Source organism: Chenopodium quinoa, unplaced genomic scaffold, assembly GCF_001683475.1.
Source record: "Chenopodium quinoa cultivar QQ74 unplaced genomic scaffold, ASM168347v1, whole genome shotgun sequence".
NCBI classification, from domain to species: Eukaryota; Viridiplantae; Streptophyta; class Magnoliopsida; order Caryophyllales; family Amaranthaceae; genus Chenopodium; species Chenopodium quinoa.
In genome coordinates, this window is record NW_018742484.1 from 3,422,570 (window position 1) to 3,441,359 (window position 18,790).

At 34.3% G+C, this 18,790-nt stretch overlaps 3 protein-coding genes across 4 annotated transcripts; 2 read left to right on the plus strand and 1 right to left on the minus strand.

Moving 5' to 3' along the window:
• The first annotated feature begins 28 nt into the window (after positions 1-28).
• LOC110719419 (PGR5-like protein 1B, chloroplastic) lies at positions 29-3,838 on the plus strand. 2 transcript variants are annotated; one of them, XM_021898361.1, is made up of 11 exons: positions 29-360; positions 943-1,064; positions 1,163-1,259; positions 1,377-1,477; positions 1,638-1,694; positions 1,948-2,024; positions 2,373-2,424; positions 2,537-2,647; positions 2,729-2,826; positions 2,916-2,992; positions 3,518-3,838. In XM_021898361.1, exons 1-10 carry the CDS (start codon positions 165-167, stop codon positions 2,983-2,985), a joined length of 981 nt encoding a protein of 326 aa, XP_021754053.1. In that variant the 5' UTR covers positions 29-164; the 3' UTR covers positions 2,986-2,992; positions 3,518-3,838. The 2 variants fall into 2 exon arrangements, with proteins under 2 accessions (XP_021754053.1, XP_021754054.1); XM_021898362.1 differs by having other exon boundaries at positions 3,501-3,828.
• LOC110719420 (histone deacetylase complex subunit SAP18-like) lies at positions 3,790-7,902 on the minus strand. The gene is made up of 6 exons (XM_021898363.1): positions 7,618-7,902; positions 6,033-6,065; positions 4,985-5,095; positions 4,779-4,874; positions 4,349-4,423; positions 3,790-4,218 (listed from the first exon to the last, which is right to left on the minus strand). The coding sequence occupies exons 1-6, from the start codon at positions 7,786-7,788 to the stop codon at positions 4,186-4,188; spliced, it is 519 nt and encodes a 172-aa protein (XP_021754055.1). The 5' UTR covers positions 7,789-7,902; the 3' UTR covers positions 3,790-4,185.
• A 5,228-nt stretch (positions 7,903-13,130) lies between these two features.
• LOC110719159 (expansin-A7-like) lies at positions 13,131-14,554 on the plus strand. Its single transcript, XM_021898063.1, has 3 exons — positions 13,131-13,299; positions 13,714-14,041; positions 14,242-14,554. The coding sequence occupies exons 1-3, from the start codon at positions 13,131-13,133 to the stop codon at positions 14,552-14,554; spliced, it is 810 nt and encodes a 269-aa protein (XP_021753755.1).
• Positions 14,555-18,790: the final 4,236 nt, after the last annotated feature.

An 18,790-nucleotide genomic window follows, 5' to 3' on the forward strand; every position in this document is an offset into this window, starting at 1 on the left:
CTCCACACAATCAACCATTTGCCTTATCTCCAAACCCAAACCAAAATGCCCAGAAAACTCCTTTACCATTATTCCTTTCAACTAAAACATTATGCTCTTTTATTTGAGCTCAAAAAAATAATAATTAAAGGGTAAAAAAAAAGTTAGCATCTTAAGCTAAAAAAATGGCTTCCAAACTAGGTGTAGCAGCTTTAACTTCACCTAGGATATTTACTGCTCCAACTCCAAAACGCGCAGTTACAATCTTCTCTGCTTCTTCTTCATTCAAGGATGCTTCTGCTCAGTTCATGGGTGTTCGCCGTCTTGCGGTTCGACGTAGATTCTTACTGCTTACCCCCAACGCTGCTACTGATAAGCAAGGTTTTGCCCAAGTGACATCTTTATATATTTTTTTTCTAGTTCAAATATTGTTATTCTAATTTTATTTTTAGTATTGAATATTGATCCGACCATTATAGTTAGATGTTAAATTGTTGTTTTTAGACAATTAGATGTTAGATTATTGTTTTTAGACAATTAGCAATTGTTTATAGCATTATATTTGGTCATAACGTTGTTAATATACTCCGTAAAAGGTTTGATCAGTAACATAACCCTCATGTCAATCAAACATATTACGAGGTTATATAATGATGATTTAGATTATGCAAATAAGTAATTAGTATTCCGTATATAACATTAGTGATGCTCATATAGTGTAAGACTTGGCCCTCTTGATCATGATCGCGACATTAGTGATGTGGGTACGATAAGGATTGTAATGAATTTTTGAGCTCAATGTAGTCCTCACTCATCAATTCGAATTAATTTCTTCAATTAGTAATTTTATTCTCCTAGTATAAAAGCATGGAATAATTCCCTCAGAAACATGTTTCTGTTATGTTTGTAAGTTGTTTTGATGTGAAAAATGAGAGTTGAAAGTCGAGTCAATGTAATTTACAGGTCAAACTGGAGCAGAAGACGAAATGGTAGACAGTAATATGTTGCAATACTGCAGTCTTGACCAGAAGAAAGGAAAGAAATCGATAGGGGAGATGGAACAGGAATTCTTACAAGCGCTGCAAGTATGCATACATTACCTTTCTTTGTTTTCCCTGCTTTAGTATTCAGAACAAAACATTCGAGTTCAGACATTATAACACGACCTCTTTTCTGTGATCAGTCATTCTACTATGAGGGAAAGGCTGTCATGTCAAACGAGGAATTCGACAATCTCAAGGAAGAGTTAATGTGGGAAGGAAGCAGCGTAGTAATGCTAAGTTAGTTTCAATGATACATTGTCCAAACATCTGAAGTTATTCAGTTGTTTCCTGACTTATAATCATGATGCTAATAAGCGTAATTTGCTTCATTTTCTTGACTAATTCATCAAACAGGTCCTGATGAGCAGAGGTTTTTAGAAGCTTCCATGGCTTATGTAGCTGGAAATCCAATTTTGTCCGATAAAGAGTTTGATGATCTAAAGCTGAAACTTAAGGTCAGTATCTATAAATAAACTCAATATTATGACAGCTCGAAATAGATTTCTTTCTTGTCAACTGTCTTGTCAACTTGAAGTATTTTTCTCTACTCGTTTTCATCTTCTGACCTGTTGTCAATTGTGCTTGACTTGTTAATACCTCTCACTTATTTTCCAGACGGAAGGTAGTATGATCGTTGTGGAGGGTCCTCGATGCAGTCTTAGGAGTAGAAAGGTTTGCAATTTTCCATTAGCCTCTTAAAGCTCCAATTGCTGTGGTGTTGATGCTTGTATCGCTTTCTCAATTATTAACAACATGCTACTGTGTTCAAAAAGAATGTCAAATGCTTTGTATTTCTTTAAGATTTCAATATTTGCAAGATAAGTAGCTTATATTGTTCAAATGTATCTTTCATATTTCTTTCTCTGTCCAAGAGTCCATGAATCCATGAGGATTAATTTCCTTCTGACTAGCTCTCATTTGACAGGTTTACAGTGATCTCACTGTCGACTACTTCAAAATGTTCCTGTTGAACGTTCCAGCTGCTGTCGTTGCCCTTGGAGTGTGAGTATTATGTTGATTTTCTGAAATCTGTTTACTGCACTCTCCCCCTTTCCTGTCCACATATCAGCCTAAGTTATTCAGGCCTAAGCACCCATGTCAGGCATGCCATGTGTCCACATATAATACCAGACTGTCTTATAATAATTTTTCAATTAATGATCCAAAAGAAGTGTTAGGTGTCAAGTCTATACCTAAGTTGGAGTGTTGAGGATCTGACAGATCCTTGAGGTGAAGTGACGAGTCTGAGTAACATAGTAACGCATGCTCATTGGCTTGATTGTATCTGTCTCTAGAAGAAATACATATGATCAAATCTGAAATGTAAAAAATGGCTCAACACCTGAACAGGTTTTTCTTCCTGGATGATTTGACTGGATTTGAGATCACAATCCTGTTGGAGGTAATAACGTCGCTTCCTGTTGCAAGAATCTCAGAGTTGTCTATTGAAATTACTTTCTATCTATTCGTTAGTAACTTCGACAATTGGATCATTCTGTTCTGTGTCTATGCAGCTTCCAGAGCCTTTTAGTTTCATTTTCACATGGTTTGCTGCTCTGCCTACAATACTGTGGTTATCTCAGGCCATTACAAAGCTTATTGTTAAAGATTTCCTCATTTTGAAGGTAATGCTCTGCGAATTTAAATCATACTAATCTGATTTATGTGTGCCAAATCGTGTGTGTAACACTGTTACCATCTGCTAGGGTACTTGTCCTAACTGTGGTACAGAGAACCTCTCCTTCTTTGGGACTATTCTTTCGGTTTCCAGTGGTGGCGCCACCAACAATGTGAAATGCTCAAAGTAAGAAAAATTCTACTGCTAAAACTTGCTTGGAACATAAGAATCATATTCTTTCCTGAATAATAATCATTATGAAACATCTTCTGCAGCTGTAGCACGGAATTAGAATTCGATTCAAAAAAGCGCCTATTGACAATACCAGAAGGAAGCCAAGCTTAAGGAGAAGGTACACACATTAAAACTGCCTACAAAGTGCAAATTCCCCTGCCAAACCATCTGATATAAGTCTGCTGAAGTTTTAGAGTTGCTCACCTGTTTGGCTAGTTACAATAATGTGTTAAATTAAATTTAAAAAAAAAAAAAAAGTGATTGACATGAATGAACCCATGTTTGTCATGATCCTTGGTTTTATGAGTACTGCAAATTGAAACAGTTTGAATTCTTTTAAATTGTTATTTTTCTTTTTAATATAGTACTTCCTCCGTTCCTATTTGTTGGTTACGTTTAGAATATTTTTGTGAGAAAGTAATTGTCAAAGCGTAATCAATAAAAAAGAACGAAGGGAATATACATAAGACCCAACATAGATAGGAAAATATAAAAAAGCACTTAATCTTTTTCGAAAATATACCTCTAAAACTTGGGAATATTTGAATAAATAAAATGATTAAAATTTCTGATTATTCATGCCAAAATAGATGATTCGTATTAATAAAATCATAATCTTTTGGAAGATGGCCGCTTTTTGCAGACTTTGTGCAAGCTATTGAAGTGCATGTTCAGCTGAAAATGGAAATGTAAGGAACTTATGTTATACCAGTAATATGTATTTCTTTGAAGATTGGAATGGTTAAGATCAACAGGCTCTTCTGAACTGCTTGTCGCAAATTTGTAGGGTGTAATAGTTCACAAATAAATTTCGGTAACCTATGTATATTACAGTAAGCTTCCTGCATACTAGAGGCAGAGTAAAAGTGAATATTCTCTGTATGTAATTCTTATACAGGCTCTTGAACCATTGGATTCGAGTGAAACACCAACTCAATTATATGTTTATGTAAATGTTCTCTGATATTGTACATGAATTCACGGCACAAGCCAAGGCAGAATGATAAGAAATTGAGCAAATGGATACAGTTAGAAGCGAATTGAGGCATTTGCTCTTATCAGCAACATCATTTAGGCATCTTTTGAATGCTATAAAGAAAATTGATAAGAGTTTGATACTACTGTTCATACTAACATTAAAATTTGAATACAAGAAGACAACTTAAGCAATGATTGATGCAATGCTGTTATGCCAATTTTCGGGCATAACCACAACTCAACCATGCATAAAGAACTAGTTGTACACTGGCTGAGAACATCTATGCCTCGGTAACATTGCATATGCAGCCATCAGATGCAGCCATCCCTGATCTACTCGATTGATACATCCAAGTAATCTCCAATCTACAAAATATAATAAACATTCAACAAATATTCCGAGGAGAAGATAACTATATTGAAACAATTGAGGCTTTTGATCCATGATAGACTGAGAAAATGTAATGCTAAGGATAGCATCATAATCAAATGTTACCTGGAAGTATATTTCAGCCAAGGCTTTGTTGTCATCTAAGCGTCTCTTATTTCCATTCGAGAATGTTTCACCCACCTAAACAATGTTGAGATATGCTGTTAAACTTAATCAAACTCAAGAGTACTTTCATATTTTACTGACATGTCAAATTTCCACAAGGACGGAGGTAAATCCTAGCACCTTAATTTAATTAATTTACTTTTATTTCTTTTTTTTTTTTTTTTTTGGCCCAGGGGAGAGAGGTGTGGTGTGGCGCGGTGGTTCTTGCAGGTCTATTTGTGTTGATGAAATACTTTCTATTGTAGATACACACACATTGTAAACAGGAACTGATGTCCCACTTTATAGAGACAGCTCTATAAAGGACAATTGAGAAGTCTGGAAGCATTGAGAGACTAGTTATAGACAATCTAGAGAATGCAAAAGATACCTTTTTTACTTGCATACGCCCATTTTTATCAGGATATACAACTGCAAACGACAATTTTGCATCTCGTCTTCGGGCAGCTGGAGATACTTCCTTCACCTAAAGGTTATAACAATCAGTATCACACATGAAACCTATGGATACAAGTGAGGGGAGGTAAAAGATAAAATGACAAATATGAAGTATTAAACAAATGTTGGCAAACATACAAGATCAGTCAACTCTCGAAGCGTAGCATCCATCCAAGTATATATTTGAACCTCATCCTTGGGTTCCTTGCCTCTCACTGAAAAATCTTCTTGGGTATGGTGACCTCCAATCTATAAGAACAGAAATCACATTGAAATTCAGCTTAACTGCCATATAAATCAGTTAGACAAACCAGGAAATAAATACTAGAGTACAGCAGTATATTTTAGCAATATCATTAACATCTGCTCATCAATATCATATGGCCATGGAGAAATAAGATTTTTGGAGCGATAGACTCACAGGAATATGCTGCAACAACTATTCATTTGCGGCACTGCCAGCATATAATATCATTTACTCTTCCATAAAGAATTCAATAATTCCAGTACCAGCTTCTTTTAATACATTACAACTGACAACATGAAGGTCATTGATATGTCCCAGATTTCTTTTTTCTCGAGATGATCTTAAGCACCTAGGGAAACCTCAAATTTACAACAAGGACAAGACACATCTTTAGAAATACAGAACTTCTTAGAAATCCAGTACTTCAATAAGATGTACTAAAATGATAGGATTAGCAGTCACTAAAATCTTATACCAAGCAGATAAGTATTGTCTAGATTCATATAGCATTTCCACCAATGAGTAAGATAATTCTTTCAATTTCTCTCCCATTTTATCATCCAATGAAATTTTCATTTCAACACTCAAAAGTCTATAGACTATATAGTATATATTCTAAACTACTCGTGAATCTCAAATTTAAGCATGAGCCAGCACTTTTAAAATGATATAAGTCATCAACCTCTTATAAGTTAACATCTAACCTAAAAAAACAATTAATAACAAATCAGAGTAGTCACTTCATTGAAAGTTTCAGGATTTAGCAGTTTCACAAATATAGGAAATCCCTAACCCCGTGCAACATTGTATCAAGAAAATAGTGTTCTATAATAAGAATGCAGAATGATAACAGGGATACTATATAACAAGTAAACAGAAATAGATAGCTGACATAAGCCAGGATCATTGCAAACTACAGCCTAAAGGATGATCACTAACCTTAGTGAAAACCCGAAGCAACAATGGACAAGTCTGCATAATCAAAAGAACAGAAAGTCAGTTTAGTAGCTCTTCGAAATCACATGAAAAAGCAAAAGCACGCAACAAAATCATACTAAAGTTAGGGTTACATTTCAAGTTTCAACACATTTTCCTGGAGAGCAAGAGAAATTAAATAAAGCACAACCAAAAGGTTATATCAATTTGCAGTCCAAATCTTCCACGAAAGGCATACAATAATTCAGGAAGCCTAACATAGACAAAACTTGATAATTTTAAAGTAGGCTTATGATAGAACGTGAAGGATAAAGTAAATAGCTATTGGCAATTTCCACAATGTTTACTATGTCATACTCACATATCAACAGAGTAAGAAAGATTGAGATATACAGATTTCGACTCTAAATCTCACTGGTTCAAGTACAATGCAGCAGGAACAGAATTCTAATTGAATCAAATCTGTCAACATTAATAAATTGCACTTCCATTGATACACTTGCTCAACTCTTACACATCAAGTGACATCACACTTATTGCCGTAGCTACAATGTGCTATGCTACGGCAAATTAGCATAAAAAAAGTACTAAATACGCAATGTTATGACTATAGTTCCTCAATAGCCTCTAATCCTCAACATAATAGATAAGGAGAATGTATGAATTGTCCAAAATGATTAGGAAAAGCTTCTTTCCAATTTCTATCAAAGGCTCCTCAACAGACTTTAAGAAAAGCTTGCATTCCCATATTTCTGAATCGAATATGCCCAAAATTTAATAAAACCATCCCCAATTTTGGTGGCACCACTACATAATGACGCTTCCGAACATACCCAAAATTAAAGGTAAAAAAGACTATCAAACCCCAATCCCGTCACCAAACTTAAATCACGACAACTGACTGCCACAGGAACATCTCATATATTGATATATGTGAACCACATCCAAGAATGTAAAGATGTTAAGCATAATTTCAAACACTAAGGCAAGAAAGGCCACCTTAATCCCTTCACACTTTCATTCTCTAAGTTAGTAATATCTAGAAACTCGTAATATCTAGAAACTCGTAATCTCAATCAAGTCACTGCAATTCTATGCTCAACTACTACCCAATACTCCAGTAGGGTGTTTGGCATATAGGGGGTCAGACGATGCCACTTTCACTCAAATACGAACAAATAATGCCTTCGGCTACCTAATAGGCAGAGAATATAATGATTACACACTTCCTGTGAATTAAATCAAGCTAATTGCATCCTGAGTGATTTCTACTAAAGCATAAAATAGGACTTTTACTCTAAAACACTAATAGCTCAAAATTATCAAAAAATCTCTTGAAATGATAACCTTAACTCAGTACCAAATTACATCTATAAATCCAATTATGCGTAGATAATCTTCAATTATCAAGCAAACCCTGACAAACGAGGACAAACAAACAGAAAACCCTACTCTAAACCCTAAACCCTAAATCCCAAATTTCCAAATCAAGAACAATAAAAATAATATTGGGGCCAATAAAAGTTGAGAATAGCAAGAATTGATCCAAGAATCAGCAGAAAAAAAAGAAGATAGGACAAGGAATGACCTTTTCGCGGTCGACGGGCTGGAAACGGGCGCGCTGAGGAGGGGGCCCAGGAAAGCCTCGAGAAGGGAGAGGGGGTGGCGGTGGAAGAGGGCGGCCGGAGTTTCTGGGAGGTGGGTCTCCGGCACCTCCGGTAACTCTTTCTCTCTCCTCTCTGCTTCTTTTTCTCTCCATTGCTACTGCTTTGTCGAGGGTCGAGTTTTGGTTTGTTCAGTCTTCACTGACTGGGCGACCTCCTGTTTTGTGCGATACGGAGGACTTCGTTCGCGTGGGGGTGGGACCGTGGGAATGATGTGAATTAGGTTGGGTTTTTTAGCTTGCTAGAGTGGTTGATTCATACTACTGTCATAGCTAGTCATGTTCGGGGTTCTTTCCCTTTCGAAGTATGTCACAAGCAGTATTAATGAGTGAAAATTAGAACTGTCAGTTTCTAACACAAACCGTTAAATCTGACTATTTCGAATCGATCCGAAAAAAACTCGAACCTTGAAAACCTGACTTTTGAAAACCAAAGACCAATCCGGGCCAATTTTTTCCAACCTAAACCGATTATGTCCGAACTTGATAGTAACCCGACCTTTTAAACCAAAAACCGTTTAAACCAGCAGAAATCAGATAAATCTAAATCGATCCAACCCGTAACCCGTTGTGATCGAACTGTTTATAACTTGTAACCCGTTATAACCGAACCGTTTTCAACCCGTAGCCCATTGAGATCGAACCATTTACAACCCGTAACCCATTATGACTGAGCCGCTTACAATCTGTAACCCAATATGTTTATGATCTAATTTGTTTCAACCCACTTCTTGATAAACCCAACTTATTTAAGACTTAATTCAATTATAACCTGATCCATTCCTACCCATTATCTGATTAACCCAATTCGATAATGATCCGACTCGATGTTAACCCGATATGATTTGAATCTAAATCCGTTTCAAATTGGGTAAACCCGCTTTCAAACCGACCCAATTCAATCCAAATCGATTATGACCTAAACCAATAATGACCCGACCCGATTTCACCCGATCTGTATTGAACCAAAACCCATTTTCAAACCGACCCAATTTAACCCAAACTGATTATGACCCGAACCGATTACATTTCGATCCGATTAGGATCCAAACTATTTTGAACCAAAACCCGCTTTAAAGTGGCTAAACCTTTTTTCAAACTGACCTGGTTCAACCCAAACTAATTATGACCCGAACCGATTATAACTTGACTTGATTAGGACCCGACCCGAATAGAAACCATAATATAAAAAAAAACCAAACCGAACTGACCCAATAATTTTCAAAACCGACCCAAACCAATCCGCTAAGCATTCAACCCATTATAACCTGAAATCGATAAACCCAACCCGAAATTGAACTGTTTACCCGAACTGACACCTCTAGCGATGTAAACAAATGTTTTTAGGGTTAAAAATGACGTAATTAACATTAATGAGGGCAATTAAGTAAATTTTTGCTATATACAATTTTTTAGGAGTCTTTTTAGAATCCTAGGTCAATCATGTATCCATGTACATTTTTCAATGTGCATGTAGTAATCATAGATGTGTCGGTATGCATCATATTATTATCACTAGAGATTAGATTAGCTCCCGTGCACTGCACGAATATAATAAAAAGAATTTATGATTGTGTATATTTTCAAGTCATAATATCAATTTATCACTCAAAATATGTAAATTAAAATCTTTATATAAACATAAACCAAACTACAAAAATTAAAATAATATAAACAAAAGAAAATTCATGTCTACAACAAAATTTAGTGGACTTTAATTGTAATAAGACGGAGTAATCACATATATAAAGGTTAATATTTACTTTCCTTAAGATTAGCTATGTGTACCTTAGGATAATGTACTATATAAAATTACGGAAAAAACTTGCGTGGACCTGGTTCACAATAATATTATTGTGGACATGAGGTTTATACACACGTAACTGACGTTATATTGAACATAGTGACACTTTTGTTGAACATAGTAGGCCTAATTTTAACACAGTAACCTTCATTATTCATATTGACCAATATATAAAAATTAAAATTTCATAAAAAAAAAACCCTCTTATAGTCTTTATAATACCACAATGACTTTTATTTCAACGTAATAACCTTTATTTTAATAAAGTAACCCTTTTTTTAATTAATAAAACAACTATAGTCTCTCTAATGTTAGTGGTCCACAATAAATTAGTGTAAACCAGGTTCATTTAAGAATTTGTATAAAATTACCTTGCAATCAATATTTAGCTTTACCCAAAAAAAAAAAAAAAAAAAGATTTGGGCGGGAAAAAATTGAAGGAGAAGCTGACACATATACAATTTGGGAAAAGAGATAATGTCAGCGATTGTTATTTTAGTATTAATTATTCGTACTTGTTTAGTTTTAAACTAATTTAAGTAACGAGTCAAGTTTTGAATTACTATAATTTATTTGGGTGCTCACAATTCACTCGAGTTATAGACAATCAATCACACTTTATTTTAATTAATGGAACACAAGCTTAATTCACAAATAATTATGCCAACCCTCCATTTTAAAACTAGTAATTAAATTAAACCCTTGTTTGCAACTTGTATATAATTGAACAAATTTCTGAAACAAATGTTTGTAAGACATGTAGGGCTTACCACGGTAAAAGGAAAACGAAAACGAAGTCATATTAAGTTATGCAACTTTCAAGAATAACTAATTATCTTTGATGATGCATTATTATTGCACAATTTTAAATTTTTATTAGAGCATCTTCAAATCTTCAATAGTAAACTATAATACCTTGTAGCTTACCTAGCTATATCAAATATGCATTAACTAAATGCTACAAGCTCTTTAAAATATTTAGGAAATTTTGATTTTTACCACCTACAAATAACGACTTTATTGAATTTACCACCTCCAAAAAAAAAAAGATTTACTTTACCACCTTATAAAAAAAATTAAACATCAGTTTTCCCACCTAAGCCTAACTCTGGTGACGGAAACCGCCAGTGGGGCCCGCCATAACGGCTAGTTTTTGAAATTATCCCCAAATTCTCTCGATTTTCCTCCTATTTAAACAACCTTCTTCATTTCCACATCAAATTGTTGAAGATTGAAGTTTTTCTTTTTGCGATTTTCTTCACAAATCCTTAATTTGGGTAGTAAATGAGCCAAAGTTCATCTTATAATTTGCTTAAAGCTTGGTTTTTGGTCTGATTTGTATCCTTAATGGCTTAAGGATTGAAAAAAAAAACGTGTTTGATCTTATAAATACCGAATCCGTGGATGAGCAACAACAATTACTCATACCTGAGCTGCTTCAATTTCTGTTTCCTGAACCTGATTGTTATATGACAGAGGTTTCAGAAAACAAACGGCGACGAAGAATAGATTCGACTTCAGGAAAAAAAATTGTTCTCGTAATTCGGAGTTAGTGTGACCATTTCTACTGCCAAATTTTCATTGAAGTTAATTGTATTTGAACACAATTACCATAATCTAACCCTAATTTTACTGCCCAATTGAAATATCAAAAACCCCCAAATTAATTTACACTTACATGAACCCTAATTATTTACAATATGAAATTGGGGTTGAATTAATAACATAAAACATGCAATTTCAATTATACTTAGCAATTGTAACATAATCACGCAAACAATTGCAAAAAATTACAACAAAATTCATGAAAATTGCTTACCTTTTCGCTGTTTGCCGTCGAACAGTTCAATTGATTCAGGACCGAGTACAATTTTCAATAATTTGATAATTTGAGGATGTGGGATTGTTAAGGATCACCCAAAATCAGAATTTGTGAAGAAAATGGCAAAAAAAAACTTCAATCTTCACGAAATAGATGTAGAAATGAAGAAGTTAGGTTTAAATCAAAGGGAAATCGGGAGAATTTGGGGATAATTTCAAAAACTAGCTGTTATGGCGGGCCCCACTGGCGGTTTCCGTCACCGGAGTTAGGCTTAGGTGGGAAAACTGATGTTTAATTTTTTTATGAGGTGGTAAAGTAAATCTTTTTTTTTTTTGGAGGTGGTAAATTCAATAAATTCGTTATTTGAAGGTGGTAAAAATCAAAATTTCCAAATATTTATGGAGTAACTTTTAGATTCCTCGACCTCTACCCTCGTCAAATTTAGGTTTTACATTAATTATTTTGCAAATTGGTTTGTTAGACAATTCCTTTGTAAGAAAATCAATGCACCATGTACCTTTGTTTTGGAAGGAGGAACAAGGAGGAGGGATGTAATAATATGACTTCAAACATTCATTGACTATGGAAACTCTTTTATTAAGGTCAAACCCTTATTTTTGTAGGGATAATTCATAAGTTCAAACAATTTAAAAATATAGTTAGATAAATGGAGTTACCGGTTACTGACGGAATAGTAAATTTTTGTTGAACTTAATTTATGTTTGGGATCTTGTATTAGTTCTGCTAATTTTTTTTGCACGTTTTAGGCCATATGTTTATGAAATTTTATTTATTTTTACTAAAAATTACCCCTTTTGTACATCCTAAAATGACGTTTTTGTTTTATTTTTGATGGTCAAACTAACTTTAAAAACTTTGACAAATAAAATTCTCATTATTATATTTTTAAAAACTATAGCATGTGAGATATTGCTAGATTTATTTCAATATGTAGAAATGTAGTTTTATAATATCAAATTATCAATTACTATTTTTTTTTATTTGCTAATACATAATTAAAAATATTAATAGTCTAAAAATTGTGCAAAGTTAAAAAGGAATGTTTCTTAGAGACGGAGGAAATATTTGAATAAGTTGAAGAGAATAAAAACCTCCTTGATAAACCCAAGTCAATGCAGCATCGTTTATTTTGACACAAAAAAAACACGATCACAACATACATAAATTGCATGATATATGCTATATAGTCCAATTCTAATCAAGCGTGTGGGTTGGCTCGAAATGGTCTAGTACATAAGTGTAAACTCAGATGTTTTTGATCTATTCAAAGTTTCAAACAGGATATTTGACTAGGAGATGGTGATAGGCTACGTGCATGACTAAATAAAAAAATGTGGTAGTTAAACCTTAATTATAGTATATAGTTAAATACGTTGTGCATGTTGCACATATTCTTAACAACAATCAAATAAATATATGAATCTACATACTACATCCATTCATTATAAATAAAATAATTTTCATCCTACCAAATTTTGTCGTACTTCGTATCAGATAATAACTACATAAAAGTGTAGTATAACTTGTAAGCACGTTACGGATAGATGTCTTTGATATTCCATCAGCAAAAACATTGAACATTTGTTTTTGGACGCTATAAGATTTAATTTTGTGCATGCATATCCAATTATTCTGCCTTGAACTATTCGTGGGAGTCACTAAGTTTTAGTTACGTACATTCCTATTCGTTTTGAAACACTATATAAACCATGCATAGTTATTCTCTAAATCATTCAAAACTCTAATATCTCTTATTTTGTAATCCCAAAGTACAACTTATTTATCAGAATTATGGCTTCTCTTTTGCAAAAATCGAGGCGATTTAGTCTGTTGTTTTCTGTAGTGGTAGTATTAGGAATGGTGACATTGTCAAATGGATATGCTTCTCATTTCAAGCCAAGCAAATGGAAATACGCTCATGCAACTTTTTATGGTGATGACAGTGCCTCTGAAACCATGGGTAAACAAATTAAATTATTGTTGTTTTTCTTTATTTATATAACATGCACTTCATACATAGCACATAACCCCTTTATTTATTTATTTATTTATTTATTTTTTATTATGCTAATGAGATTGTATAATATTAACTTTATACGAGATACGAATGGTTCTTTTTATTTCCATCTTGGAGATTACATTTTACTTTTTGGGTCATGCAACTTTATAGTACACTCGTATACATGCAATAAATAGATGTGCGTGTATACATGGGCTCTCTTTTTGGGTACAAAATACAACTAATAATCTAATTATATGCATGATCGAGCCTAATGCTTCTCTTTGTACACACCCTAAGCTAGCTAGTGAAGTAAGAAATCATTTTTTTACTACAATGTATGAAATATTGATTTTTTTTTTTTCCTATTTACAGGAGGAGCATGTGGATATGGAAATTTGTTCAACAATGGGTATGGTACAAATACAGCTGCATTAAGCACAATATTGTTCAATAATGGATATGGTTGCGGTAGTTGCTATCAAATAATGTGTGTCGGATCAAAATGGTGCAATAGGGGTCATGGGCACAGCCCGACTTCCATTACTATCACTGCCACAAATCTATGCCCTCCAAACTGGGCTCAAGATAGTAACGCCGGTGGCTGGTGTAACCCTCCTAGAGCTCATTTTGACCTCTCCATGCCTGCCTTTAAGAAACTTGCCTTTTGGAAGGCTGGCATCGTTCCAGTCCAATACCGGAGGTAATAAACTATCCTTCGACAAGCTCATTAATAGTATTTTTCGTATATAAAGATAACAAAATTTTAATTTAAAATAGTCTTTTAAGGCTTTTTTTTTGTACAACTACAAGTCTGGCTTAAGTCGATAATTTGGTCAAAACTTGTTATTAATCAATAAAAATTAAATTTAGTTATTTTTATATTTATTGGTGACCAAGCAGGGTCCCATGCGCGAAAAAGGGAGGGATAAAATTTAGCTTCCAAGGGAACAACTACTGGTTGCTAACAACGGTAATGAACGTAGGTGGTGCCGGTGACATTGCCAAAATGTGGGTGAAAGGATCTAAAACCGGATGGATTAGCATGAGCCACAATTGGGGAGCTTCATACCAAGCTTTTGGTCAATTAGGAGGTCAATGTCTTTCTTTCAAAATCCAATCTTACTCCACTCGTGAGACAATTGTTGCTTACAATGTTGTCCCACCTTATTGGAGTGTAGGCATGACTTACCAAGCCAAAGTCAACTTCCGATGATCCAATCATCACCCTTGATTTACTGTATTTATTTTTATTTTTATTTTTATTTTTCTTATGATTGGTCAATGTTGTAGCTACATCGCCTATTTAGATGCCATGCTAATTGACCCTTAAATTAAATAGGATCTCTTTGTATAATTTATGTTTAGTTCCTTTGTTTGAGATCTTGTATCTTATGTGTAGCCTATTGTGGAATGAGTGGCTCCGAGATACAACAACTAATGCAAAATTCCCGAAATTATCCGTATTATAGTACGTCTTTGATTTTCTCCAAATTTTCTTTTTTGTCTTTATATAAAGTATGTTTTTTATTATTGTAAATGCGGTTCCTTAGTAATGTGATAGTGAAAATATGTGCATGAAATTACCGTTATATCTATGCGCCTAATGTCTTTTTCGTATAGGCGGATGTACCATGAGCATGGTTCATTCGTTAGTTAAAATAATGGAAAAAACATACTACAAAAAGGTGAAAAAATTAATGAACATATAGCTAGAGTGAAAAAAATACGAAAAAATTTTATCGGCTATTTTAAATTAGTAAAAGATAATTAATACGGAGTATATCTTCTTACCCCGCATTTAATGTAAATATTTTTTTTAAAATTCAATTACACTGAATAATTTTCTCTCTAAAAATTATTTTCTTCTACTAATAATTCAAGATTTCATTTTCAAAATTCAAAATTTAAAATCTAATTGTTCATTGTTCAAAATTTTGTCTTTGGATCATGTTCGTTAAATTTAAATAATGTTCATTACAGAATAATATCATGTTTATTAATATTATAGTTATTTTATATTTAATTATAATATGTTTTGTACGTTTTAATGATTGTCGTGTGTATTCCTTGTAATGTTCTTTATATGATTAAATAATGTTCTTTATTTATCAGAAAACATGATGTACTTTATATATTTGTATGTAATGTACAATTAGCTATTAACACTATGTTCTTTCCATATGTCTATTATTATATCAAATAATGATCTTTATCAAATCTTTTGATAAAATATTTTAAATATCTATGTTCTTTGACTGTAAGTGTAATGTACTTTTATTGTCACATTGTTATTTCTTATTGTGAAATGTTCTTTAAATTTTTTTTCTGTACATCATGGTGGGTATATAATACTTAAAAAAACATTGAACTAGTTAATAACATTCAAAATTTATATTATAATAATTAAAAATGACGCTAAAAACTTATTTAAGAATGACACATGCTAAAACAAAATTATGTGTATCTCAATACCTCAAAGAAATAATAGCCAAATTAAAAAAAAAAATATAAGGGCTAAATTCAAAGAACCTCGGCGCTAAAACACATATAGTACAAGACTAACAAATTGAACAAAAACTTAGAATAACTACATAAGGGATAATACAAAATAATATAAGGTATATAACAAAATAACATACTCCCTTCGTGTTTAAATAAATGAAACATTTTTTTTTTCCGGCCGTGTTTAAATAAATGAAAAGTTTCTTTTTTTTATTAACTTCTCTCTATTTTGAATAATATTCTCTCCATTATTTAATAACATTCTACTAACTAATGGTCCCCACAAAACCTCTTACTCTCTTCTCTCTCCTCAACTTATACCCCACTACTTGTATTTTAATAAATTCAACTAACCTTTCTAAAACTCCGTGAAAGTTAAAATGTTTCATTTATTTAAACACGGAGGGAGTAAGAGATATACAAAAAAGAGCATAAATAATATTTAAACAGAACATGTGAAAGAACATAATGAAAGGTATGGTGTCCTTCGAACAAGTGTATTATTCCAATAGAGGGTTCAGAATTAATTAGAAAGCTAATTATTTCAGTGAGGTCAAGTGATCGGAATGCCTAGTTGGAGGCCGCTTCCATCAGTAATATTAATGTATAATTAATATTACAGCTTAATCTTGACTGAATCCTTCGGGTCACACCCAATCGTGTAACCGAGCCGAAGCGACAAATCAATTCGGAGGATTAAATAAGTTGATATAGATTTTACGAACTAAGACATCGGATTCCGAGCTTAGAGCGTCAAAACCGAGTGTCGAACGTCGAGTCAATTCAACAAATCAAGAAGACAAGAAAATAAGTCAAATAACAAGTCAACGCGCAAAGACCTAGCCTCGCATTGGCCTAGCCAAGCGAAGACTAAGCGCGCTAGGCTAGCAAGGTTGCTAGCCATGTTCTTGCCTTGGCCGCAAGCCCAGCAACACACATGTGCGCTGGCTTGGCAAGGTGGCCGAGTAGGCTAGCTAGCAGCACCAGCTCGCAAGCACACAACAAGTGTGCTAGGCCAGCACGCCGTTGCGTTCGGCAACGCTGCTGGGCCAGCACGCTTGTGTGCGCTGCTAGCCAACGAGGCCAGCCCGCAATGGCGCAAGCACCAGCAGCGAGCTGAGCTTGTGAGGCAGGCCCAGCCGAAGGCCATGGCTGCTAGCACACCATACCTTGAGGCCCAAGGCTAGGGGCATGCCATGCACATGGGGTTGTTGAGGCTAGCTTACTCTCCAAGGGGAGGGTTTGTGGTCCTTATCTAACCCCTCCCTTAGATCGACAATTAATTCATGGATTTTCTCACTTTACCAACTATCCCACATTAAAAGATGATGGGAAATCTTGGAAACATTTCCCTGTAAATACCCATCAATCGATATTGGAAATTTCACTTGAGTTGGTGAACTCTAAAGGATCTCCAAAAACGAGAAAACCTTAGTTCGTAAACTCTAAGTTATTTTTGGTCTAGCCCCGTCTAAGATACGAGGTAGGGGCCGATTACGGTTTGGTAGCGAGGGTGTGAGCCGTCGAAGGTTCTCGCACTTGCGGAACTTGAAGCTTTTAAGTCTGAGCTCATCGGTTGAGCGAAGCACGCTTCTAGGGTGAGTATCCTTTCTCTCTCTTCTCTCTCTTCTTTTGTGTTTGTGTTTTTTTGCGTGATTTTGTTAATGTTGTAATTATTATGCATGTGATCCGGTTATCGGGTTTTGTTTCCGCGCGGTGCCGGACATCGCAAAACCTAACACATAAGAGATATACAAAAGGAACATAAGTAATATTTAAACAAAACATTTAAAAGAACTTACTCCCTCCGTTTCGTAATAATCGGCCCGAACAGTAGGGTTGTCACAAGCTTTTAAGAAAATTATAGGGTGGGAAGCAAAAGGAGAATTTTTTTTAATGTATAAAACCGTATAGTTTAGTGAGGATTTTTTTTTTTTTTATTTTTTTTAGTGAGGATATATTTAATTGTTACTATGAGAGAGAAATAATAAAGTAGTATAAGTAGAATTGTAAGAGAGAGAAATAATAAAATAGTTGTGGGTTTGTTGAAACCCATTTTAGCCCACTTGTGAGTGTCCCACATTAGAGAAAGAGAAGAGAAGGTCCAATTTATAAGGTAAAGGGGTTACTCCTACGACTATTGCCAATTGATTTTAGTATGGAATCTCCTTAGCCTTGTTTGTGGACCAAACTCTCCTCATCCTTGTTCGGGTTACCCAGACCCAATTTATATTATCTCAAAAACTTAACAAGTATCAGAGCCCAGGTTTGTTGAGCCGTTCATAACTAGGCATTTGTCAAGCCACTAGTTAAAGGGCCTTTATTCGATGTTCATTCCCAATGAGGATTATATTGTACCTTCTAGTGTGCTCTAATTCTAAGGACACTCACAAGTGAGATGGAGTGTTGAAACCCATTGTAGCCCACTTGTGAGTGTCCCACATTGGAGAAAGAGAAAAGAAGGTTCCGCTTTATAAGGTAGAAGCGTTACTCCTACTATTGCCAATTGAATTGGTTTTAGTATGGAACCTCCTTAGCCTTGTTTGTGGACCAAACTCCCTCCTTGTTCGAGTTGTCCAGACCCATTTCATATTATCTCAAAATTTAATAGGGTCCTTATCAAATAAGGAAGTGTTGCAATTATTATGAAACAGATGAAAAAGGAAAATGTTGCGATTATTATGAAACGGATGGAGTGACAGATATTCAAAAGGAACATATGAGATATAAAAAAGAACACAAGTAATATTTAAACAGAAATTTCAGCAGAATGTACCAAATAGGGTACATCCGCCTGTACCTTAGAAATTTCACCATGCGCCTACCTCAGATATATGTTGCGCTTACTCAAAATTTTACTTTTAACTAGCTAGGGCGGCTAGCGTGCTCCATGTGCACGCATAGCTAGCCATGTCCGGAAGTTCTTTCGGTTGGAGTTATTATTAGC

Excerpts from the sequence above, each read along its gene's own strand:
- LOC110719420 (XM_021898363.1), bottom strand. The coding sequence starts at position 7,788 with ATGGAGAGAAAAAGAAGCAGAGAGGAGAGAGAAAGAGTTACCGGAGGT. Across the intron at positions 6,066-7,617 it reads AGCCCGTCGACCGCGAAAAG|ACTTGTCCATTGTTGCTTCG; the intron begins GTCATTCCTTGT and ends TTGATTATGCAG. Across the intron at positions 5,096-6,032 it reads TGCTTCGGGTTTTCACTAAG|ATTGGAGGTCACCATACCCA; the intron begins GTTAGTGATCAT and ends CTGTTCTTATAG.
- LOC110719419 (XM_021898361.1), top strand. The coding sequence starts at position 165 with ATGGCTTCCAAACTAGGTGTAGCAGCTTTAACTTCACCTAGGATATTT. Across the intron at positions 1,065-1,162 it reads AATTCTTACAAGCGCTGCAA|TCATTCTACTATGAGGGAAA; the intron begins GTATGCATACAT and ends TTCTGTGATCAG. Across the intron at positions 1,695-1,947 it reads GCAGTCTTAGGAGTAGAAAG|GTTTACAGTGATCTCACTGT; the intron begins GTTTGCAATTTT and ends CTCATTTGACAG.
- LOC110719159 (XM_021898063.1), top strand. The coding sequence starts at position 13,131 with ATGGCTTCTCTTTTGCAAAAATCGAGGCGATTTAGTCTGTTGTTTTCT. Across the intron at positions 13,300-13,713 it reads CAGTGCCTCTGAAACCATGG|GAGGAGCATGTGGATATGGA; the intron begins GTAAACAAATTA and ends TCCTATTTACAG. Across the intron at positions 14,042-14,241 it reads GTTCCAGTCCAATACCGGAG|GGTCCCATGCGCGAAAAAGG; the intron begins GTAATAAACTAT and ends GTGACCAAGCAG.